The 25,000-nt window shown below is 40.9% G+C and overlaps 1 protein-coding gene across 2 annotated transcripts in view; it reads left to right on the top strand.

Moving 5' to 3' along the window:
* Positions 1-25,000, top strand: part of LOC123513020 (protein-L-histidine N-pros-methyltransferase-like) — a 1,006,690-nt gene that overhangs the window by 443,977 nt on the left and 537,713 nt on the right. Inside the window, exon 1 of one of the 2 annotated variants that reach the window (XM_045269828.1) lies at positions 2,861-3,378. The exons of the other annotated variant lie outside the window; for it this stretch is intronic. Coding sequence (XP_045125763.1) covers positions 3,217-3,378 — 162 coding nt within the window. The 5' untranslated portion in view covers positions 2,861-3,216. Of the gene's footprint in view, positions 1-2,860; positions 3,379-25,000 lie in introns of those variants that run through there. 2 annotated transcript variants of the gene reach the window in all.

A 25,000-nucleotide genomic window follows, 5' to 3' on the forward strand; every position in this document is an offset into this window, starting at 1 on the left:
ACCTGTTCATCTTTATCACGTTTTATTTTCTCTTCCTCTTCTTTCGTATATCCAATCTACACACTACCTTTTCTTATTTTGTTTTGTTTTATCTTATTTATCTATCTATTCATTTTGTTTTGCATTTCTTGTTCTATATTTCCACGGTTTGTGTTAATTTTTCTATTGTGATTTCAGTTAAACTTCTTTTTTTCCTCTTTTTTTTTTATTCCGTGTTATTTCCTAATATTTCTTACATCTTTCCTCGGTGTCCATCTTTTTTTGTATGTTTCTGTTATTTATTTTGTTATCACCTCAATTATTCTTATTTTTTAGTAGTTTTCCTCTTATTATTTATCATTTGTTCTCTTCGTTCTTATTTATGTTTCCTTTGATTTCATTTCCTTGTTTCCCTGTTGCGTATTTCTTTGTGATGTTAACCGTTTTTACTCCTTTTTCTTTTTTATCAATCATTTTTTCATCTCTCCCTTCCTTTCTTTATTCTTTCGTCTCTTCTCTAATTCCTCTTTCATAGTAGCGTATTTCCTTGTGACTAATCATTTATTTTCAGTTTCCTCTCTCACAAATATATTACTTTGCATTCCTTCCTTTCTCATCTGATCGCTTCTCCGGTTTCTCTTTTCATATTCTCCGTTTTCTTTTCGTTATCTTATCGCGTCATACGAAAAAAAAAAAAATAAAGTTGCAGCAGAGTCTGGGTTTAACGTGCGTACATTGAAGCAGTAGGATTAAAACGACAAGCATCTCCGTCATAGCTGCGTAAACAATTATACATTCGCCAAGAAACTCGTAAAGACAGGTCGTAAACATGTGGCGCAGGACTCTGACGTCTTGAAAGGAGAGGAGGGAAATGTAGGTAAAAAAAAAATGTAGACAATCTGGCAACTGTGATAGCCTCGTGTGCTAAGTATCGATTTTTCGTTAATCAGTTAAATTTCTTGGTCTCGCCCACCCAGACCTCCCTCCCCCTCCCCTCTCCCAGGCCTATGGGAAGGGGAGAGGCCTACGTCTCCCCAACTCATCCTTTCTGGAGGCCTATGTGGTTTAGCACTGTCCTCACTCTTCCTCTTAGTCATCTCTCTCTCTCTCTCTCTCTCTCTCTCTCTCTCTCTATCTATCTATCTATCTATCTATCTATCTATATATATATATATATATATATATATATATATATATATATATATATATATATATATATATATATATATATATATATATATATATATATATATATATATATATATATATATATATATATATATATATATATATATATATATATATATATATATATATATATATATATATATATATATATATATATATATATATATATATATATATATGATATACTTTTCTTTTGTTTAATAAATTTCATTCGTTTATTAGCATTTATTTTTGTAGCATTTCGTTCCCTGTTTTGCATTTTGTTTGGCATACTCACTTTTGAAATATGTTTTCCACTCAAATTTTCATATGATTATATTCATATTTTCCTATATTTTTTCTTTTTATAATTTTGTGTTACTCGCTCAAGTAGTGTAAAATATCTTATTTTAATCCGGATAATTTTCCCGTCTCTTCCTTTCACCACTTCTATCCTGTCTCACCAAGCCATCCATTATTTACCAAGCACTATCTTTATCCTAATATCCTTCACTTCCTCCTCTTCTCCTCTCACCACTTGTATCCTTTCACAATTTCTGAGCATGTATCTCACACCCCTCCTCTTTTCCATATTCCCTCGCCTCTATTTCAGTCAGTACGTCACACCCCCATCCTTCCTTCCCCTTCCTTCCTTCCTATACATTACATGCCCACCCCTCTCTCCCTCCCCTCCACCTCTTCCCTTCACCAATCCATTACAGGTCCATCCACCGCTCATCTTACTCCTTGAGGACTTTTCGCTCTTCGTCTTTTCAGCCCTTTTCTTCCTCTTTCTCCTCCTTATAGGCCTACCTTTATCGCTCTCTCTCTCTCTCCTTCGTCCTTCCTTTCTTCCCTCCTTCATCCATATATTTCATTAGCGTGTGTGTGTGTGTGTGTGTGTGTGTGTGTGTGTGTGTGTGTGTGTGTGTGTGTGTGTGTGTGTGTGTGTGTGTGTGTGTTTAATCTGTTTAAGAAGATTGATATCCTTTATTCTCATTCTGTATATTTTTCACTTTTATTAATTCAAATTCGTACATTTTCATAATTTTACATACCCTTTTTAGCAAGTCTCATTTAGGCAAGTTGGTTTTCTGTCACTTTTTTTTTATATCATATCATTTTTTATCTCAATAATCTGTATGTTCATCCTTAACGTTATTTCATTCCTTTTAGTTCTTGGTTTTATCTCTATTCCCTTATTTACTCGCTTATCGTTTACATCCATTCACTTTTGAATATTCAACCATCCTGAATCTTATTTTCCTCCTCCCTTCCTCTCCCTCTCTTTTCCTTTACTCTCTCCTCCACCTCTCCCCCTTCGAGCCCTCCTCCTCCTCTCCCTTCCCCTTCTTATCAAGTTTCTTTGGTGCCGCGTCGACGTTATGAAAGCACACATTAGATAGGCAAACTTCCGCTAATTCAATTTTCCTTTGATACTGCCGTTCCTCCTTCCAGACTTTTTCCCCTCAGAATTCTCGAAAAATAAAATGTGAAAGCCAGGTGACGCCGCTGCCCATCCCGGCGAGCACTGTCCAGGGTTCCTGTTAAGTCTTCGTGTGAGTATTCATGAGGTATAAAACTGCCTTCATGCTACGTAATTGGAATGTTGCATAAAAATTTCCCTATAAAATCAGTCTGTCTAGTGGGGCGATACCTCAGCGCGCCATCGATCCGGGTTTAAACCTCCCTCCCGCACGTGGTCATCCCAGCCTCCGCCAGATGCCCTCAGCGTACAGTAAACAACGCCATCTTCCGCAGGGCCCGTTATTTTAAGTGCATATTACGGTGTTATTTCTGCATAATTTGTTTATCTGACGTGTTTTCCCTGATCTACGAGTGTTTGGCCACCTAGGGAGGTGCTGTGGACAGAGGTAAACCATTGGAAGGGTGTGAAAATTAGCCAGGAGGAGGCCGTTGCTAAGCAGCTGTCGGCCCACACACCTGCTCCCGTGACAGTGTTCAGGACATTTAGTGGATTTAACCTAACTCTAACACTGAATTCTGTACTGCTTGACATTCCCGGACGTTCTGTGGTACCTCACGCTGGTGGTGGAGTGGGTATCTTGGATGAGTGCCGGGCTGGAGTGGCGGATCGTGGTGTGTTTGTTGGCGGCGGCGGTCGGCATGAGTGAGGCGCGGGGAGGGCCGTACTTAAGGTCGAATTTAGCGCGCGCTATGTACAACCGAATGCTCTCTGATGAACGCCTGCGCAATATGAACATGTCCAAGGTAGGTCTGTCAACTCGTATTTTGTCTATTATTTTATTCACTGTCATTATTTAGGCATTCCTGTGAGATATCTGAGAAATAACGTTGTATTTAGAGTGTGGCGTGTTTGTTGCGCGCTGGTGTAGTGCCAGAATGTAGATATGTGGCACTGAGGACAGATAAGGGCGCCAGGTTTGGAAGAGAAAGAATAAATAGTAAGTTAGCGAAAAGTGAGGAGTGTTAGCGAGAATGTAAGGCAGTGATAAGAGTGAAATGATAGCAGACAGGTGGGTGCTGGGTGGAGACAGTGTGTGTGTGTGTGTGTGTGTGTGTGTGTGATAGCAGTGAGTGAGTGTTGCCTCCCGTGGCGGTGGTGTGTTGTGGTGGTGTAGCAGGCTTGAATTGTGGTAATGGTGGTGGTGACTGATGGTTGTTGAAAGCTGACGATGGTTGTTTGTCGAAGATAAAAACAATATTTATCCTCTCATTATGCATCGTTCATAATTATTTGTCTTCCTCTTCTTCGTGCATTTGTTTCCTTTCACTCAGCAGACGCGTTCACCTTACATTATGCTTGCTGGCTGCTGACTGGTGCAAGCATTTACACGCGCGTTTCTCTTGTTTATTACCTGAGTGTTTGGGAAATGTTTTGTCTCGTGGCACAAACTTTGCACACTGCAGGTACTAGGAAACAGTGAAACAGTAGGAATTAATGCGTGTTCAGTATATATTGTGTACTGCCGGGTTTATATTTGTGCTAATTTGATGGAGTATAGCAATAAGGAGCCATTATTGTCCTCTTATATTTATTTGTGTATCTATTTAATCATTACAAGGCTATCAATCTTGTAAACGAATAAAGAAAGAATGAAAAGGTTCTATGTAATGTGTATCCAGTTTCAGTGAAGAATATAAATTTACACCAGAAAAAAAATACACTCAAAGAAAAGATACAGCGTTAGAAGCTTTCACATTGCAAAATTGCGAGCACTGCCGTCCATTGCAGCAGGACAAATGTGAGTTATTATCCCCAGGTAATGGTTGGGGCAGGTGAGCGTCGCGGAACATTGCTACCTGCTCAGTTCCCTCGCGTGTACACTAGTGCCACTAAATGCTCCTAAGCACTCGCAGTTTAGACAAAATAAGTAGCCAGCGGGGGCGCGTCGAGGCTGGCGTTGATAAATGTTCTCCATATATCAGCGAATTAGTCGTACTCGTGTCCACGCAGAGCTCACGATTGGCACCGCTTTTGCACACCCGCGGAACAAGTCTCGAGTCCTTTGTTGATAATTCAGTCCAGCCTTAGAAACTGTACAGAACAGGAAGGGGAGTCCGGAGCCTCTCCCGGGTGGAAATGATCGTATGTAGATGAAGTCCTAGCGCTGAATGCTATTGGCAAGTGATAAATAATAATTAATGATGTAAGTTGAATGATCAGATGCTAGAGTGTGACGCCTGAAATTGGATGATGGATGTACTCATAGATGCAATGGTGCCAACGCAGCGTGTCTAGAGGTGGGCGAGGAGGGAGAGTGAGTGGGAAGAGGGAGGGGTGTGTGCGTTTGTCACCTCGCCTCTCCCATCGATTTTTATAGGTATTCATTTATATTTTCCGAATAAAGTGGAAAACTACGCGTACTCCAATATATATCCATCGATTCCCTTGTATTCTTGGAGGTTTTGAGCCGTTAAAAGATATCGGTGTTAAAGAGTGCCGTAAAATTGTACGACAAAGCCTCTCTATCGGCAACACCGGGCTGATGCTGGCAGGATAAACGCCCGCTGCACGATAACTATCAAGGACTAGGAGACGTTGCGTCTTAAATATCTTTTTTATGTAAAGTAGAATGACACCAGCAGGATGAGAGCCAGGTGTGGTGCGTACCTGGCCGAGTTTTTGGGTGGCAGGAAGAGGGAGGAGAGGAAGAGAGAGAGAGAGAGAGAAGGAGGAGGAACAATAGGCAAAGGTGAGGAATTCGACAGGAGTGGTAGAAGGTGTGTGGTGTGTGGTTGATTATTCGAAGGCTTGTTATGACTCGAACAAAGGTTGGATCAAGACTGACTTTTAAGGGGAGGAGGTGGGGAGAAAGGAGCGGAGAGAGGAGGAAGCGGTGAGGAGACGAGAATTGAACACCTGTGAAGGAAGGAGTGGAGGTTTGATCATTGTGTGGCTTGGTGGGATTCGGACAAAGGCTTGAGCCGAGTGGAGGGAGGTGGAGAAAATGAGATGTAGAGAGAAGTGGAGAGGTGCTTAACACGTGTGATAGGGGAAGGGATGTGGCTTTCATTATTCAAAGGCCTAAGTATGACTTGAAAGGTTAAGTTAAGGTTGCAATTACAGTAGAAAGAGATGTAAGACGAGAAATAGAGGGAAGGTAGAGGGTGTAGCCTATATGAGAAATATAGAGATTTTCGAAAACTTACAATTACTCATAAGATATAAGGATGATTATGATATTTACTTGTTTACTTGTTTGTTCTGCTTGTATATTTATTGACTCATTAGTTTATTCATTCATCATTCTGGTGTGGAGGGAGTGAAAGGAGGTAAAGGATAAAACGAGTAGGATTTAACTCATGATTGGTATGTATTGATTATTCTAACTCACAATTATAGCTAGCATTCTTAAACACTTCAGACTGAAAGGCCACGGCGATGATCAGTCAGGTTCTAATGGACATTGTTTTCTTTTTAAATATACAAAATCTTTTCTTAATATACCTCTAAAATCATGGACTCTTGAAAACACACATAACTTCCACAGCAATCAGTTAAAAGCAGCTGAATTATAACACAGAAACAGTTAAGCATGCTAATAATATGACTTCAAGGAAAAGCTAACGTTTAATCGCTTGGTAGAGGAGAGGCAGTAATGTGATTAATAAACAGTTCTGAGAGAGGCTCGGCTTAAACAAAGAATACTTTCCTTCACTCCTTTTTCGGGCGTTGGGGAAAGCTTGTCTCGCCACAGCTGACTGGGTACTGATGTAAATGTGGCAGAGGTGATGGTTGCGGTGCTTGTGGTGGTGGTAATAATAGCGGTGTTGGCGAGGCGGTGCGGCTCGATGAGGGGGGACAGTTAATGCAGGAATGGTGATTATCGTGAAATGATGTGAGGGTGGAAGGGAATGATGGAGTAATGGAGTGAGTGATAATGAATGCGTAGGGTGATGGTGATAAGTTTAACCCTTTCAGTACCATGACGCGTTTCCATATTCACTCTTTTTACTATTTGGTGATTTTTTCTACAGCTTCAGAAACTCATGTGTAGGATCAGAATAGTGAAGACTGACCATTAATCTTCTGACCTCCATCGACCCTTCCTAGTGTAAATAAAATCGTCAAATAATACCCAAAAACTCAAGGTAGAAATGCGTTCCAGTACGGAAGGGGTTAATGGTGGTGGTGGTGTGGATCATTCCAAAGTGATGATGGAGTTGATGGAACGGATATGATTGTGTGGCAGTTGACAAGTAGTGGAGAAATGATGGTAAAGGTGATGAGGGTAATGATGCTTGGATGGTGGTGATGATGATAGCGAAGCAAAGGGGGGGGGAGGGTGAGGAGTGAGGGGTGAAGGGTGAGGGTGGGTGGGTCACTTTTGATGGTGATGATAACGCCACGTGGAGGAAGATAGGTAGGTGTTGATTCTTTTGATAGGTGTTGTGGAAACCTTCTCTTTTTTGTGTACTTAGGGTGGTGTATACCGGGAGGGTGTAGCGTGGAGAAAGATGGTGATGTAAGGTGTACTCAGGCGGCTCAAATGATTTTTCTAAACAAATATTTGGGTCTTACATCCTTCGCGAGGGTTGTTATCACTGTCACATTGTATAATTTTCGTGTAATTTATTTTCTTTAGCCTTTTTATAATATACGTATTTTATTTTTTTTTTTGCTTCACACGCTCCGCCTTTACTTTTCTGCTTTGAAATTGTTATATACTTTATTCATATATTTTTACCTGTGTATTTATATATATTACAGTATGTTTGTGGTTTTAGTAATTAGTTTGGTCGTATTTTGTTATGTGTGTGAGAGAGAGAGAGAGAGAGAGAGAGAGAGAGAGAGAGAGAGAGAGAGAGAGAGAGAGAGCCCCAGCCAGCCAGCCAGCACGAATTAACAGCATAGTAGTGTAACAAAGAAAAGGGAGTGGGGGACTGTAAAAAGGAAAATATATGTACAGGAAGGAGATAAGATAAAACGAACAGAGGGTCAGAGAAAGTGGAGGCTATTGTCAAAACGCGAGGAGAAGCGATGAAGGAACATGACAGATCGGGAACATGGAGAGAGAGAAAAAGAGAGAAAAAAAAAACGGAAAAACGTCGAATATATTATAAGAAACACGAATGAGAAAGGGAACAAAGTGAATATGGAAGAAAAAAGATGATAAACTGTACTTGTGCATAAAAAAAGATGAAAGAAGAGTAAGAAGTGTTTATGAAAAGGGAAGTGGATAGGTTTTGTGGATGGATGGTGAGTGAATAAGTGAGTTGGTGGATATGGGTGGATGGGTGGACGAGTGGGTCTAAACGGGGGGAAGCCAAGAGAGAGAGAGAGAGAGAGAGAGAGAGAGAGAGAGAGAGAGAGAGAGAGAGAGAGAGAGAGAGAGAGAGAGAATTACAGTTAAAACACATGGAAACAGAGAAACTAAAAGGAGATAGAGAAAAAAAAAGAAAACGAAGACTTGATAGTGAACCAGAGAGAGAGAGAGAGAGAGAGAGAGAGAGAGAGAGAGAGAGAGAGAGAGAGAGAGAATAAAGGAGGATGTGGGAGGATCTGAAGGGGCGGATGGGCGGGAGTGGGTGGCTAGGTGGATGAGAGGTGGAATGGGTGGAAAGGGGTGGAGGAGGGGGGGTGGAGGAGTGCGTATATCAAGTGTCTGCCTCACCTGCCTCAGCCAAGTGAATATTGATGGACGTATGCAAAGCGAGATGATAAGGCTGCGTCTCTCCGACCTGGCTGCGAGATGGTGAGATATCTCCGCATGGCCACGAGACCGAGACTTGGTGGGGTCAAGTTTTATCTCTCCCCTCCTCCTCCTCCTCCTCCTCCTCTTCTTCTTCCTCTTCTTCCTCCATGGGTGTCTCTTCCTTGTCCTCCTTCTTTATTTTTGCTTTCTTCATTCCTTCCTTCCTTTCTTCCTTCCTTCCTTCCTTCCTTCCTTCCTTCCTTCCTTCCTTCCTTCCTTCCTTCCTTCCTCCTCCTCCTCCTCCTCCTCCTCCTCCTCCTCCTCCTCCTCCTCCTCCTCCTCCTCCTCCTCCTCCTCCTCCTCCATGGGTTGTCTCTTCCTTCTTGTCCTCTTCCTCTCTTCCTTCTTTCCTTTTCTTCTCTTCCTCCTGTTGCTTCTTTTGTCTATTGTTCTTTGTTTTATTTAATTTATTTATTTATTTATTGTGTTTTATATTGTTTTATTTTTTTTAAGTGTTCTGGTTTGTTGTCATTTTTTTATTTTCTTCCTTTGTTACGTGATCTGGAATTTTGTTTTTGTTTCATGTTTTTGTTGTCCTCCTCCTCCTCCTCCTCCTCCTCCTCCTCCTTTTTTTTCTATTCTCATCATCATCATCATCATCATCATCAAAATCATCATCTTCTTGTTCTTCTTGTTCTTCTTTTTCCTCATCTTGTTCTTGTTCTTGTTCTTCGTAGCAATAGTAATAGTAGTAATAGTAGTAGAAGTAACAATAATATTTAGTGTTGGAATAAACCTTATCACAATCTTCATTACATCCAGTTCTTCTATTATCATTTTTTCCTTCTTCTTTTTTTACCTCTTCCTTTTTCCTTCTGACCAGCTGATACTGATTGTCACTGAGCTACATTTTATCCACTACGTTTCGCTAAGGGCTGCGTGGCTTATCAGTTCCCGTAAGTCATACAACTCCTACTCCCAAGCATGTATTATTATCATCCCTTTCTGCTTTCCTTATCTCCCTCCTTCCGTGACTAATTGCATTTCGTTATCTGTAGAGTGTTTACTTGAATATTTGCGGCTTGCGATCTTGTATCTCATCGCTATAATGGAGACTCACAACGAGTGCTATTTGTTATACAGACGCCGTGTAAACTCCTTATCTTATTTACGGTGTATTTGTACCAGGGTAGTTAGTGTATAAGAAATAAGAATTAGCCTCAGTATTAGTTTTTTTTTACATACACAACACAGACCTCGTCCACTTACTCTATTAATCTATTTTTTTTCTTCCTAACATGAAGCGCCAGTGTAGTTAGTGTATTAGAAATAAGTATTAGCCGCAAATCTATATTTATGCAGGCGCTGGACACACGTGGCCCAGATTTATGGACGTGGCGTGGTTGTCTGCTAGGTTTATCTCCTTTGTCCGCTGGAATTAAAACTAGAAGATATTAGATTCTCTCTCTCTCTCTCTCTCTCTCTCTCTCTCTCTCTCTCTCTCTCTCTCTTTTGGCATGATTGAAGTGGAAGAAAGGAATGGGAATATAAATAAATTCAAAATATGGAGTGGAGAGAAAGTGAAAAGAAGGGAGAAGAATTGGAGGAGGAGGAGGAGGAGCCGGAGGAAGAGGAGGATAAGGAGGAGGAAGAAGAAGAAAAGGAGAAGAAGAAAGAGAAGAAGAAAAGAAGGAGGAGGAGGAGGAGGAGGAGGAGGAGGAGGAGGAGGAGGAGGAGGAGGAGGTGGAGGAGGAGGAGGTGGTGGTGGTGGTGGTATAAAATGGTAAGGTGGAGAAAAAGAAAAAAGAAGTATGTGAAAAAAGAAGAAAAGTGAAATGGAGAGAATATGAATGGATAAGCAACAGGTGGTAAAGGAGAAGGAACAGAAAAAAAAGAAAGAAAACAGTAAGAAAGAATATAAAAGAAGGAAGAGAACAAATGCAAGAAATTAAAGGGAGGCATTGGATGTAAGGGGACTGTCATCTCAGTGGACCTTTCTACTTTATTATTTTTTGTTTCCCTAAGCCAGTTTTCCCCTCTTATATTAAAAAAAAAAAGATGATGTAGACGGCAGGTGATGGTGTATAAGTCACGGTGATGATGGAGGCGCTGGTGGTGGCGGTGGTGGCGGTGGTGGTGGCGGAGAAACACCCTGTAACATATAGAGTCGGCAGAATGGATTATGTGTTTATCTTCCTCCATCGACATGCCCGTTGACGTTTCCTAACACACCCAGATATTTCAAGTGAGGCAGATCTCCCCTCCCCCTTCCTTCCTCCCCCTATTGCGTCCCGCTCACCTGAGGCAGCGACCCATCATGCGCTAGAGGGTCAGCCCAGGTAACGTGTGTCTACCTGGCTGGCTCAGCGTGTTGGCTAATCGCTCACCGTCTTATTTAACCCCTTCAGTACCATGCCGCGTTTTCATGTTTATTCTGCTCTCAATTTAGTGATTTTATACAGCTCCAGAAATTTATGTGGGGGATTAAAATAGTGAAGACCCTGGCTATTAATTTTTTTTGGCTTCCATAGACCCCTCTCAATGCAAAATAAAATCGTCTAATCATACTCAAAAATCATGGTAAAAGTGCGTCTCAGTATTGAATAGGTTAAGGCAACGAGTTCCTGCTAAAGTGTTCGGTGCCTGAGAACTTAGTAGGTTTTCACGCCGCATCTTGTTCGCGTCCCCCAAATGTGTTAAGGAAAGTGATACCTGTCGTCTAAATTCCTCACCTTTTATTTTCCTTTTTTTTTTTTTTATTGTTAAGGAGAAGTTCAATGTTTTATTTTTCTTTCGTGTGTGTTTGTGCGTTTAGTAGTTATCATGGTTCTCGTCTCCTGTTTTTTTTTTTTTCTGTTTATGCTTGTATATCTTTTTTTTTCTCCTCCTCCTCCTCCTCCTCCTCCCTGTTTACTGCTTATTTTCTTATTCTCTTCCCTTGTATATTTTCTGAATATTCTCTCTCTCTCTCTCTCTCTCTCTCTCTCTCTCTCTCTCTCTCTCTCTCTCTGCATCCACAACTAACTATTTCCTCACCTACATTCTTAGTCTAACGCTCCCAGATCCTCCTCCTCCTCCTCCTCCTCCTCCTCCTCCACGGCGTCTAGTCTCGCTCTGTCTTGTCCGCAGGTTTTAACGACCCCCTATAGCTCTGATAACCTCGCCAGATAGTGCCAAACGTCATACGCCACGACGAGGAGGTGTGAAGCGAGCGGCGGGGGGTCCTGGCGGGGGGTGCGCTCTACGGGGGTGTCTCTGGTGGTGGTGGTGGTGGTGGTGGTGGTGTGATTGGGATGGGCTGGAGCTGAACTTTTATTTTTGTGTTGTTTTTTGTAGTGTGTTGTTGTTGTTGTGGTGGTGGTGGTGGTGGTTGTGATAGGGATGGTGGTTTGTGTGTGTGTGTTTTAGTTGTGTTTAAAAGTTTATTGTGGTGTTTGTGTACTACGTGTTGCCTTTTCTGTATTTCTTTTTTTAATTTCTTTTGATTTCACTGACTTTTTTTTTTTCATTTAGTAGTGGATATTATACACGCATCGTATTTCACTTCAATTAATTTATTTATTAGTTTTTGTAGTTGTATTCTGTTCTTAACTTTATTCAAATATTTCGCTGTTAACCTTCCCTGAAATGTCTCGCAGTATTTTTTTTTTCTTGAAATAATATAAAGTTCTTATCTTTCTTTAACTTTTCCTCCTTATGTCCTTTTGTCCGCTCTATGCTCACAATGGCGTTCATGTCATGTGATTCTCTATTAAGCCGCCTTATGACCTCCATGCTGCGGCGCAAATCTTTCAATCAATCAGTAACCATTATCACAACAAAGGCGTGAGCGTTGGTGCGGGCTGGACTCTCATACTCATCTTCTTAGTTGTACATGTTCTCCCAGCAACGCAACACCGCACCACACCACAACACAAGAAGACTCGACACGACACGACACGACACGACACGACACATCACACAACACACCACACGCACACCACACCACACCATTACTCACCAATCCTCTTACCACTTACAAGGTTCCATTCACTCGAGTCACTACGAATGATAACACCCTTTATTTTCTAGAACAAGATTTATATACATTCCACGAACCGCTTTTCTCAGTTATGAAGTGTTCTTGTATGTAACTTCTCTTCCTCTCTATCCCTCTCCCTCTCTCTCTTTCCTCCTCTCTCTCCCTCTCTCTCCCTGCACTGTACCTTCCGTAGTGTAAAGATATTCAAATACTACGTTATAACAAGACGAGCGCATATCATCTTGTGTCCGTCTATATGCTGAGTCCTCAAGGATCCTGCTGAGCTCATGTCAGTAAGACGCGGACCCGAGGAAATGCTGCAAAATGGACTGGGTTCTGTAGACTTTTATGTGAAGGAGACGCCGCTGGAGGGGATCTACTGTGGGAGGGAGGGAGGGAAGGAGAGAGGGAAGGTAGACGGAGAGGTGGATAAAATTCTTAAGTGTTATGTGTGTGTGTGTGTGTGTGTGTGTGTGTGTGTGTGTGTGTGTGTGTGTGTGTGTGTGTGTGTGTTAGGGTTGTAAAACGATATTATATGATATTGTACTTGCGTTACTGTGTGCTTTAGGGTGTATTTGCCGGTATAAAGGGCGAAGTAAGTGTGTTCGAGTGTGTTTAGTGTACAATAGTTCTTAGTGTTTTTGATTAATTGTGCTAATTACGAAAGTGATAATGGAAGTAAGAATAAAGGCAAAGTAACAGAAGGTTCATCAAAGTGTTGTGAAGACTGAAGACAGAGTTAAGGGTAGGAAAATCTTTGTGTGTGTGTGTGTGTGTGTGTGTGTGTGTGTGTGTGTGTGTGTGTGTGTGCAGATGTTTTGACGTGTACATGCCCGTATCCGCATGAGTGTTTACATGATGCCAAATAAGAGTGCATTTGTTGTCATTGTGTGTACATGTGTGTGTGTGTGTGTGTGTGTGTGTGTGTGTGTGTGTGTGTGTGTGTGTGTGTGTGTGTGTGTGTGTGTGTGTGTGTGTGTGTGTGTGTGTGTGTCGCCACTATCTATAGAGCCCCGTGTCCGGCTTTAAGCTCTGAAACACTGTGGTGCGTGTCAAGGGCAGATGATCGGATGGAAATGCTCTATATTCATATCTATCGATCGATACGGAAAGTTATATTACGTGTGGAATTTCCTATCAGGATATATATCTCGTTCACTTTACTAGGGCGAGGATATTTTATGCAAGAATGAAGGGCGGAGGCAGAGTGACTTTTAACCTCTGTCGGGCACGGCGTCTCGAGTCAGAGGAGGAGGAGGAGGAGGAGGAGGAGGAGGAAGGTGATGGTGGTGGTGGTGGTGGTGATGGTGGTTTGGTGTCCCACTTAAGAGGATCTCGTTGCCTTTCTTTGTCCCGTTGTTGTTTTGTGCAAGCAGCGCCTCCTTCCTTGATTTATCTGTTGTAGAGGGGGAGAGGGAAGCACGGCAGTGACGAAAGCGGTGAAGGCGACTCCCTGTTTACTTACTGGCGGAGGAGAACCACTTTTTGGCGGCCGCTGCACTTAGAACTGTGAATGTTTGAGTTATTACCAAAACATAATCGCTCATAACTCGTCCCCTTGGTGGCCATAAGAGGCGGAAGTGACTCCAAGGTGTTGCTTTGTCTCCAGGGACGCGTCAGGAGGCGGGGGACATGGGTGTCTATAAGGATGCGCCGTTAGGATTGCCAGGGTCTTGGGAGTCCTGTACCGAGTAGGATCTAATTGAGGTTCCTTAGAACTGGCTACTGAGGATCCCCCCCATTAGCATTTTCCAAGGACTACAGGATGATTTTTTAAGTGTTGTGAGCTTCTCTTCAGTGTGTCATCGTCTTTTTTAAGGATCTTGTGGTCTACTTGAGGGTCAAAATTGTCGTCGTCAGAGTAGTATCACCTTTGCTATACTAGAATGACATTTAGGTTGGTATGATATGTTTAGGCTGGAAAATATTCTCTATGGTTTTTGTATTATTTATGATACTGCAATTTTCTTCGTGGTATAAACTTTAGCGAACTAGAATATTCTGTACAGTATTGGAAGCGTTATATTTTTATAATCTTATGAGCACTTTGATAATCTTTTAATATATTACCGTTTTCCTTAGAATATTAGAATTCCATTTAACGTATTAAATTTTTAGAACATTGCAATTTATTTTTAAGGTATTAGGATTATTAGGGAATCACAATCCTTATTCATCTCATACTTTCATTAATCCCTTCGGTACTATGACACACTTTCATATCCATCCTGCTTACTATTTGATGATTTTATACAGCTTCAGAAACTTACGTGAGAATCAAACTTGTGAAGACTGAGGCCTTTAATCTTCTGACATACATAGATCCTTCCTAATGTAAGTAAAATCGTCAAATCATACCCCAAAACTCATGGTAAAAATGCGTCCCAGTACTGAAAGGGTTAAAGACTCGTGCGAAAATGAAAGAACTTTAGAAGCCCCGAGTTTTATTTTCGATCACACATTAGTAAGGCAAGACTGGTGCAAGAATTCTGTCAGAGCCGCGGGTGTGTTGTTGTGCAGTGCCAGTGCTTGGTCTTAGAGGCAGCGAGACAGACGAGTCCCAGATCCGAGAGGCAGCTGCACTTTATAGGGATTGAGACGTTGAGGGCCGCGACCCGCACCCTCTCATTTGTATCAAGGGAAAAGTTGTAGCACATAATTATTTTCTTTGAAGGTGTTATTGAATCCCTTTTTGATACAGACACACGCACCTCTCTCTCTCTCTCTCTCTCTCTCTCTCTCTCTCTCTCTCTCTCTCTCTCTCTCTCTCTCTCTCTCTCTCTCTCTCTCTCTCTCTCTCTCTCTCTCTCTCTCTCTCTCTCTCTCTCTCTCTCTCATAATTAACAATAGACAGTAACCAACTCCATAGAACGACACCTGCTGAGAACATCGAGAAAAAAAAAAAATAGATAAAAAATATATATATACACCTCACCTCGCCCGCATGCAAAATAGGAGAGTAATGTGGCAGCGTAAAGGTTGAGGTAATTAAATGAAGGGAAAAAATAATAATGAGTATCTGATAGGATCCGCGCCACCTGAGGACACTCATTAAGTCTCTCAAGCACAGGTGAGATACAATCTGTGCTGAGGAGAAGAGTAAATGAGAACATGGGGACGGAACAGGAGACAATGGAGAAGGGGGCGGGAGAGAGAGTGAGGAAGAAAGGAGGAGGACAAGGAGGAAGAGGAGGACAAGGAAGAAATATAGAGGAGATAGTGAAGGATTAGTGTGATAGTAATAGTAAGAATAGGAGAAAGTTGATAGGAGAGAGGAAGGAGGAAGGAAAGAAGGACTGGAGAAGAAGTAATGGAGGAGGAGAACTTAGATGAAAGAGAGGAGGAAGGAAGGACTGAAGAGAAAGTTATAGGAGATGAAGGGAATAGAGAATATGATAAAAATAGTAAGAGAAAGGGGACTAAATAAAATTGAATGAAGAATGGAAGAGCAGGATAGTATCAATAGGAGGAGGAGGAAGAAGAAGAGGAAGAAGATGAGGAAAATATGAAAAAACGAAGAAAGAGAGGAAGGAGAGAAAGAAAAGGAGTGGAGGTTAATGTGTGTGTGTGTGTGTGTGTGTGTGTGTGTGTGTGCGTGTGTAGGCGTGCCCTCGGAATTATGCCATACACGTAGAAGGTGCGATATTGAACGATAATAAGGGCGAGTTTGATGCGCCGACGGATATGCTAATGACCTCTAGAGACACGAGGGTAAAGTGGATGGCTTTTAATCTTTGGGGCTTGAAATTTCGTGGTAGTTTGATACGGCTTTTTATACGCGTCCTTTTTAGTATCCTATGTACCTACGTGGGTTTTCATTTCTTATTCATTTATCTCTTTAGCTGCTTAGTTGAGTCCCTTTTGGAAGTTAGGAGTGTGTAGCTTTTGTCTTATCATTTTCTTTCATTTGGTATTTATTTTGATGGTCAGTTAAGTATTTGGCCTTAGAATATTCGACGTTTTATTGAATATTCGACTGTTTATTGACTTGATTCGTCCTTTTTGTTGTTTTATGTGTTGTTTTTCGTTTTGTTTATTTCTCGTGCTGGATACTTACTTGGTTTAATTCAGTTCACGTGTTTGCTTTTATCTTAACTAAGTTTGAAATGATACACTAATTTTTTTAGGCTTTTTCGAGTTATGATAGTTATTTTAGCTATTACTTTATTTTTACTGTGTTTTTTTTTTTTGTAATTAGCTTTTTAGTTTGTTAAATATGCAGTGTGTATTTAACTCCCTGAATACCATGACGCGTTTTATATTCATTCTGGTTACTATTTGGCGATTTTATACAGCTTCAAAAACTTGTGTGGGGGATTCACATACTGAAGACTGGCCATTAATCTTCTGACCTCCATAGACTCTTCCTAATATCAATAAAAATGATCTAATCGTACTTAAATCACAAGATAAAAAAAAATGTGTGCCAGTATTGAAAGGATTAAGTGCATGTAATTTACTGTATATTCCCATTTTTAAATCTATTTGATATTTATTAATGTTTCCTTATTGATTTCACATTACATCAAGCATATATTCATATAATACTCTGCTTAGGGTTCAAGGGTCGAGGTATTTGGTACCTGCTCTATATAGTCTGACGTCACACCTCATGCTTTCCTCGTTACGTCATCTTATTGCGTCACCATTCAATATCCTACACTCGTTAATTCTCACCTGAAGGACAAAACAGTCTGGTGGGCATCGTATCGCGGGACACATTGAGGTTAACAGCTTTCGTGCGCGATTGAGAGAGCGTCGTACATCAGTAAATTGGAGCAGAGACGCTTCCGATCAGTATTGAGAAGGGCGAGTATGAAGGATGCTGGGCAATTTATAAGCTCTGAATGTGTGTCGGTGAGAGTAAGAAGAGGAGGAAGGGAAAGTCAACCAGCTATGTATGCTTAAAATAGAACGTGTATGGGGCTGTTCCTAATTTGTGCAGGTGTATGGGGAATGTAGTATTAGGTACAGGTGAGAGGGAGAGAAAGGGTAGGGGATAGGGGTGGGGGGAAGGGGAAGGGACACGTGGAGGGAGGGAATGATGGCGTAGGATAGGTAAGAAAATCAGTTAAGTGGTGTAAGTGCGAAGACAGATAGTCGTGGGCGGAGCAGACAGGTGGAGAAAGGTGTGGAGGCAGAGGTATGTAGGTGGTGAGAGAGAGAGAGAGAGAGAGAGAGAGAGAGAGAGAGAGAGAGAGAGAGAGAGAGACAGAGACACAGAGAGAGACAGACAGAACATTTTCTAGAATTGTTTCAAGAATAATATACACATGGAGTGTGTATTAACACATTCTAGTCTTGTCTGAAATGCTTGTAACGCTTGAATTTAATAGTTAACAGAGTATTTCCATGACTAGTGAGAGTAACAAGCTCTCCAAATAAAAAAAAAACTAACATAACTACACCTAATTAATCATCCCCGTGACCTTAAAAAAATGTTATGACAGAACAAAAAAGTTTTAGAATACGGACCATGATGTCACTCAAAGGAAGAACTCAGTATAACACCATGTACTGAACTGCCTGAGTCGAGAAGGTGACGTGTTGGTGGTGGTGGTGAAGTGGGCACAGGTGAGATGACGGAGTGAAGGTCGAGGTGTACAGGTGGGTGGGTTGGGCAGGTAAATGTTAGATGGTGGTAGGTGGGCGCGGGAGGGTGGCGGTGGTGATGGTGGTGGGAGGTGGTGATGGTGGTGGTGATTAGAAGTGGTGAATGAGGAATGAAGGGAGGGATGAGCCGCCGCAGTGCCGCCAAGGGAGGACTTAACAGTGATACCATCGCTTGAATTTAAATAATCGATACCATCACGGAATATAGACAGTCTCAGGATCCTTGGACAAACATTGCACTAGAGACTCACCTTAGATACAACAAAGAGGTAGAGACTCGTAATTTTTCTTCAGTAATTTCAGAATTGATGGGTTTGGGGGTTCAGTTTTGTGCTTCAGATGAGTCTCCATGGCGTGTTCGGGGCTTGGTAACACTCCCCGCCAGGTGTCCGGGGTGAAAGATGGATGCATGGATATTATCGAGGGTTTAGGCGGTAAAGCATCGTGATTTACCCTCCCAAAGACTCCAGGGTGGCGCCGCAGGATGTTCTAAAGGCTCCTAATGATGGAAATATTAATGTGTGAAGGAAGTGTTAGGTGTCCCGCGTGCCCCTAGTGATTGAAATAAGGAGTTTTAAAAGTATGATGTTTCAGGGGTTTCAAGTGAAGGGAATTACAAAGTGTTCAAGTATTCTCTCATTATGGAATCAACAAGACTTTTTCAGGGTCCTCAATGACGAAGTAGTAAGGTGTTTCAGGATCATTAATGACATTTTGCAAGGTGTTCCACGATCAACAAGACTTTTTCAGGGGTCCTCAATGACGAAGTAGTAAGGTGTTTCAGGATCATTAATGACATTTTGCAAGGTGTTCCAGGGATTTCCAGTGTAAGGTATAGAAAAGTACTTGGGGTCCTACAGTGATGGAAATAGCGAGAAGCTACAGGAATATTTTTAGAACTAGCAAGGTGTTTAGGGATACTTAATTCCCCAGTGACAAAGTTCCTCCACGTATTCTTTATAAGAGAAATATAACGTGTTTTAGGAATAAAAATGTGTGTAAAGTTTTCTTCTTTAACTCCTTCATGGGACACATTTTTACCTTGTGATTTGTGCACGATTAGACCATTTTATCGACATCAAGAATGGTCTCTGCAAGTCAGAAAAATAAATGGCAAGTGTCTTCACTATTTTAATCCCCCCCACAAGTTTCTGAAGCTGTATAAAATCACCAAATAGTAAGCAGATTGAACATGAAAAAGCGTCATAGTACTAAAGAGGTTAATGTAAAAGGGACACTGGCCTAGGGAAACAAAAACAAAGAAAAACAAAGCCCTCTAAAGTGCTAGTCGCTATAGAGAATGAAATGTTCGTCATAGGAAAGGACCAATACAGAATCAGACAGATCCAGCCAGAGTATACCACTACCGTTACGTTCACCGGTTAACTAGGTAAGATTAGCATCGGGGAGCCGGTGAACAATAACAAAAAAAGAAAACACTGCAGGTGCAGGTTCAACTGGTGAGGATATGCAAAAGGAGCACTTAAGAAACTATTTAATAACCCAATAACAAAACACACATGAAACTGACATACACAGATAGATATAACAAAACATACACATATCGATATAACAAATATTACAATAAAGAACCCAACTTAACAATACCTAACAATAATACTAATCCTATATGGAGGCAATGTGGAAAAACCGGGACGAGGGGAAGTGATACTTATGAGGTGTCACAGTGATGAAGTGCTGGGTGATACGGATCCCAAGGTATTCCAAGAGGCGTTGCGTTCACTGGTTGAGGATTTGACCTTAACTGACGTCCAAAAATCAGGGAGCTCGCTTAACACTTCCGCTTGAGTCGAATGGGGCCGCGTGAATCCAACTTCGGGACAGTAGCGGGGCTTCATGAGACGGGGACGTGGAGGGGAGGTGGAGAGGTGGCGAACGAGGTAGCAAGCGGAGGAGGTGATGGTAATGGAGTATGTTACGGGCGGGCCGTAACACTACTGAGAAACTGCATGGTGAATAGGATATATATACTGGAAGAGAAACGGTGTGAGGAGACGAGAGTAGGTAATCGTGATGAGTGATGATGGGTATTTTCCAGAAGTGAGTTGTGGCGCAGAGGAAATAGGAAGGATTGCCCAGTATTTTGAGGGGAAATTAGGGATGACTGAACCCGCAAATGAGGCTAAACTGGGGAAATGGGTTGTTAAGAGTGAAGGTTTGAAATAGATGGGCGTTGCCTGATAATGGGTAAGAAATAGGAAGGAGTAAAGAGTATTTTAAGGGAAATTAGGGAATATAGATGATGGAAATGAGAGGTAAATATGGGAAATGGGTCGTTAACAGTGAAATATATAGAAAGATGGGCGTTTTTCTGAAAAATAAGTAAAAATAGGAGGGAATAATGAACACGAGTACTTAAGCGGAAAATAAGGAATAAGGAACCTACGAATGAGGGACGAATAGGGAGAGATGGGTAGTTAAAAGATGAATTCAGAAAAAAACGAGAAAAAAATAAGATGGGCGTTGTCTTATGATAGGTAAGTGGGGAGGAGTTGGAGAGGGGAGATAAAGGAGGACTTGGGAGTAGCGGAGTGGGAGGCGAGACGGATCTAGAGAGTGACTAAACACACTTCAGTATCCTAGTATCCTTCTCTTATCAAGTGCTATAGATGCTGTTTTGGATATATTTCTCTGGCTTCTTTTTACTCGTCATCGATAAATGTCACATATACAAAGGCGTGCGTCACTGTTACCAATTGTATTATGGGGAGTAATGGCCGCAAAGGAGGATAAACTGTTACGCAAGTGAAGGCGTTTTGTGGGTTCTTTTATTTATGTATGTGGAGCAGGAAGAAGGAAAACGATGAAGAAACAAAGGATGAAAAAAAAAAATGAACTAGTTTGATTTGCTCGCTGTCCCCATCTGACTAAAAATAAGAAGGAAAAAAAGTAAAACAAAGCAAGAAGTTAGCAGGAAGAAAGAAAACGATGAAGAAAGAAAGGATGAAAAAAAAAGGAACTAGTTTGATTTGTTCGCTGTCCCCCATCTGTCTTAAAATCAGAAGGAAGAAAAGCAAAACAAAGCAAGAAGTTGTATGATAAGGAGAAGGAGGAGGAAAACAGAGCATCATTGATAGATTTCGGTGCAAGCATAAATAAGTATCTGTCCCAAATAGATATCTTTCCATTATTCCCCTTTTTTTACATTCTTGCTCAGGTATTTATTTTTTTCTTTTATTTTCCTTGTTTTTGTTGTTTTTGTTTCGGGAAAGTTTTTTTTGTCCGTTTTTTTAAGTCAATTTTCTTTTTTTCTTTTCATTTTCTTGTTTTTCTTGGTATTCTGTATTTTTTTCGTTTTCTTTATTTTTCTTAATTTCTTCTGGAGGAAATGAAAGTTTTCGTAATTTTTTTATGTGGCTAATTTTTGTCTGATGAAAATATTGTGACGCGTTCAAATGTATTAATTCGCTATAGAGTTTAATTGTTAACGAATAAACTTGTTATGATTTTTTATTATAAGTTTTTTTTTCTTTTTTTCCACATGAATATTCAGTTGATAGTGAATTATGACTTGAGGATTTTTTTTTCTTCTTCATCAGTATTTCATTCCTCTTCACAATATATCTATTATGACAAGTTTTCCATTCTATTTCTTGTTTTTATTCACCATTTGTTTTGCTACTTAGTTGTACTTTAACAATCGAACGTTGAATTATGACTTTACCATCTGTTCTCTTATTCTTTTAATTAATACTTCAACCATCTACACTCCATACCCATTATAACGTTTCCTATTTCTTATTTTCATTTACCTTTATATTTTTCCAGAGGTAGTTGGACGCAGAACATAAATCTCGAAGCAGTTTTGCGATGATAATGTTCGCGACTGTAAATAAACAACAGCTTGGGTTTAGGTTCAGTCTTACCTCTTTGATTTATGGCGCATTATATCTTGGGTGTTGTTTTGGCGCTGGTGGCGGTGGTGGTGGTGGTGGTGGTGGTGGTGGTGGTGGTGGGTGATGTGTGCGTGTTGGTGGTGTTAAGGATCATGTAGTAGCGGTGGTATTTATTGTAGCTAATGATTAGGTTGTTGTTGTTGTGGATTATTATTATTATTATTATTATTGTTATTATCATTATTATTATTATTATTATTATTGATGTTGTTGTTGTTGTTATTGTTCTTTTGTCTGTGTTGTCTTTTATCATCATCGTTATTGTTATTGCAGTATTGTTTTATAGTAATTATCATGGCCTACACACACACACACACACACACACACACACACACACACACACACACACACACACACACGATATACAGTTGGTGTATTCATAATATAAATCCGGCTGGAGCTGTAGGGTAATTGTAGCTGAGGTTGAGGCATTAAGTATTGGTAGCATTATTATTATCCCTCAGCGGGCAGCTCTAATGAGGGCTGGCGGGAGGCAGGTGTATAACTTGAAGTCTTACGTTATATTAAACTTCATTAAGGACCATGAATACTTGCTTTGCTAATTACCGCCTGGAGTGGTCCGGGGTAAGTACCAGGTGTGGCGTAGATTATTCAGGCCAGTGCCAGGGCTAAATTAGAGGGTCCTCGTGAGGTAGGTTAATTGAAAGCTAGACCACCGGTACTGCCTCCGTCACCACCACCACCACCACAACCACCGCCACTACTACAACCACCACCACATTCCAGAGTCACCACCACCGTCAATGCTTTCCTTCACCTTCCCCTTCACTCATCATCCTGCCTTCAAAAATTCCTTTAATCCTTGCTTCCTTCCTCCGCTTCCCTCCTCTTGTTCCTCCTCCTCTTCCTGACATTTCCTGTTGCCTCTTATTTTTTTTTTTCCTGCTCTTCCTTCTCACCACCACCACCACCACCACCACCACCACCACCACCACCTCCACCTTCTGCTGCTACTACTACTACTACTACTACTACTACTACTACTACTACTACTACTACTACTACTACTACTACTACTGCTACCACCACTACTGCACTACTACCACTACTGCTGCTGCTGCTACTACTGCTACTGCTACACCACCACCACCACCACCACCACCACCACCACCACCACCACTGCTACTACTACTACTACTACTACTACTACTACTACTACTACTACTACTACTACTACAGCAACAACAACAACAACAACAACAACAACAACAACAACAACAACAACAACAACAACAACAACAACAACAACAACAACAACTACTACTACTACTACTACTACTACTACTACTACTACTACTACTACACCACCACCACCTCCACCACCACCACCACCACTACTAATCTCCATACTAACAAATATTTCCTCACATGATAATATTACAGCGGAGAGATAACGTGGCCCTTTATTTTGTACCTTTGTCTTGATCATCAGTGTTGTCTTCGCCAGCCGCGTGGTGAGGGCAGGCAGGTGTGGTGGTGACACGTGTGGGCCAAACAGGTGTGCGTGGGGCGAAATGGTGTTGAGTTGAGTTCGATAAGCATGGTACTCAATTGGTTCATGTTATTTTGCTGTTTTGTTCATGTTTATCATCAGTATTGGAGTTTGTTAATATTTTCTTGTTTATTTTATTTTATTTCTTTTTTTTTTGGTGTCTATTGTTCTCTAATTTTCTCTCTCTCTCTCTCTCTCTCTCTCTCTCTCTCTCTCTCTCTCTCTCTGTGTGTGTGTGTGTGTGTGTGTGTGTGTGTGTGTGTGTGTGTGTTGGTATTTTTTTTCTCAGTTTGTATTTCCTTATCTTTATATTTCTTTATTTAAATCGATTCATTGCTTTGTCTTTGATTTTGTGACTTTTATTTTTATTTGGCCTTATTTTTTCCGTGTATTTGTCCGCCTTGTTTATTTATTTATTTCTCTTGTTTATTTATTTATTTATTTTTTTTCGTTTTCATCTCTCTCTCTTATCGTGAAGTACATTTCCCTTACAATATTTTTATATGTCACCGAAACACCTGCCTCATATAGATATACCTGATATTTTCTCTAGTTTTTCCTCATCATGTTTCTTTTCCTCTTGCTGATTTACTTCTATGGGTTTTTTGTTTGTGTATTCGCTCGTATTTCGTTGGTATTCCCATTTCTAGTTCCTCACACTGTCATCCTCTTGTTGAGCTGGTTCTTTCTTTCCGTATAGCCACTTCACCTCTTGTAGATAAGATAATGGTTCGTATATGGAGAGAGAGAGAGAGAGAGAGAGAGAGAGAGAGAGAGAGAGAGAGAGAGAGAGAGAGAGAGAAAAAAATATTTAATCTTTATATACATCTAAATTGAACTCTATCCCCCTTAATACTCTAGATGATGATGATAATAATAGTAGTAGTAGTAATAATAATCGTAATAATAATAATGATAATAATAATAATAATAATAATAATAATAATAATAATAATAATAATAATACCTCAAACTCACACTGAATAACCTTAACTATAAAAAAAAAAAAAAAAAAAATGGATAGAATATAAAAAAAGCTTCCCTAATAAACGAACTTCGCGTCAGAAACCAAGAGGGAAAGAAAAGAAAAAGAATAGAGATGAAAAAAAAAAAACAATGCATGACTCTTCTTATCAGCACTTCATGTTCACGTCACCGCCTCTTCCCTGCCTTTATACTCCCTCATGCACTGCCATACACCCTTCTGTCGGGCATGATTCAAGGCGCCTCACTCACGTATCCACTACCTCACCACCTCACCAAGTCTCTCTCATCCTCACTCACTCACTCACTCACTCACTCACTCGCGCTGCCACTGTTGATTCTGGCGGTGTGTGAGGAGTTTAATTGAATCTCGAGTGAAAGGTCCTGTTCCATCAAGGCAGCTCCGGGTGGCTCTTAGACGAGAGGGCCTCAAGGGTCATCATCATCCTGGCCTCCTCCTCCTCCTCCTCCTCCTCCTCCTCCTCCTCCTCCTCCTTTTTATTGTCTTCAAGGTTTTTATTTGTTTTCTGTATTTTTTTTGTGATGTAAGTAGTGTTTTATTTGTTTATTTATTTGTTAGTTTTTTTTTGTAGTAATCATTCATTGTTTGGGAGGTGAACGAGGATGTGGCGCCACAGTAATTGTTTTCATGTGTGTGTGTGTGTGTGTGTGTGTGTGTGTGTGT

This window comes from Portunus trituberculatus, chromosome 35, assembly GCF_017591435.1.
Source record: "Portunus trituberculatus isolate SZX2019 chromosome 35, ASM1759143v1, whole genome shotgun sequence".
NCBI lineage: Eukaryota > Metazoa > Arthropoda > Malacostraca > Decapoda > Portunidae > Portunus > Portunus trituberculatus.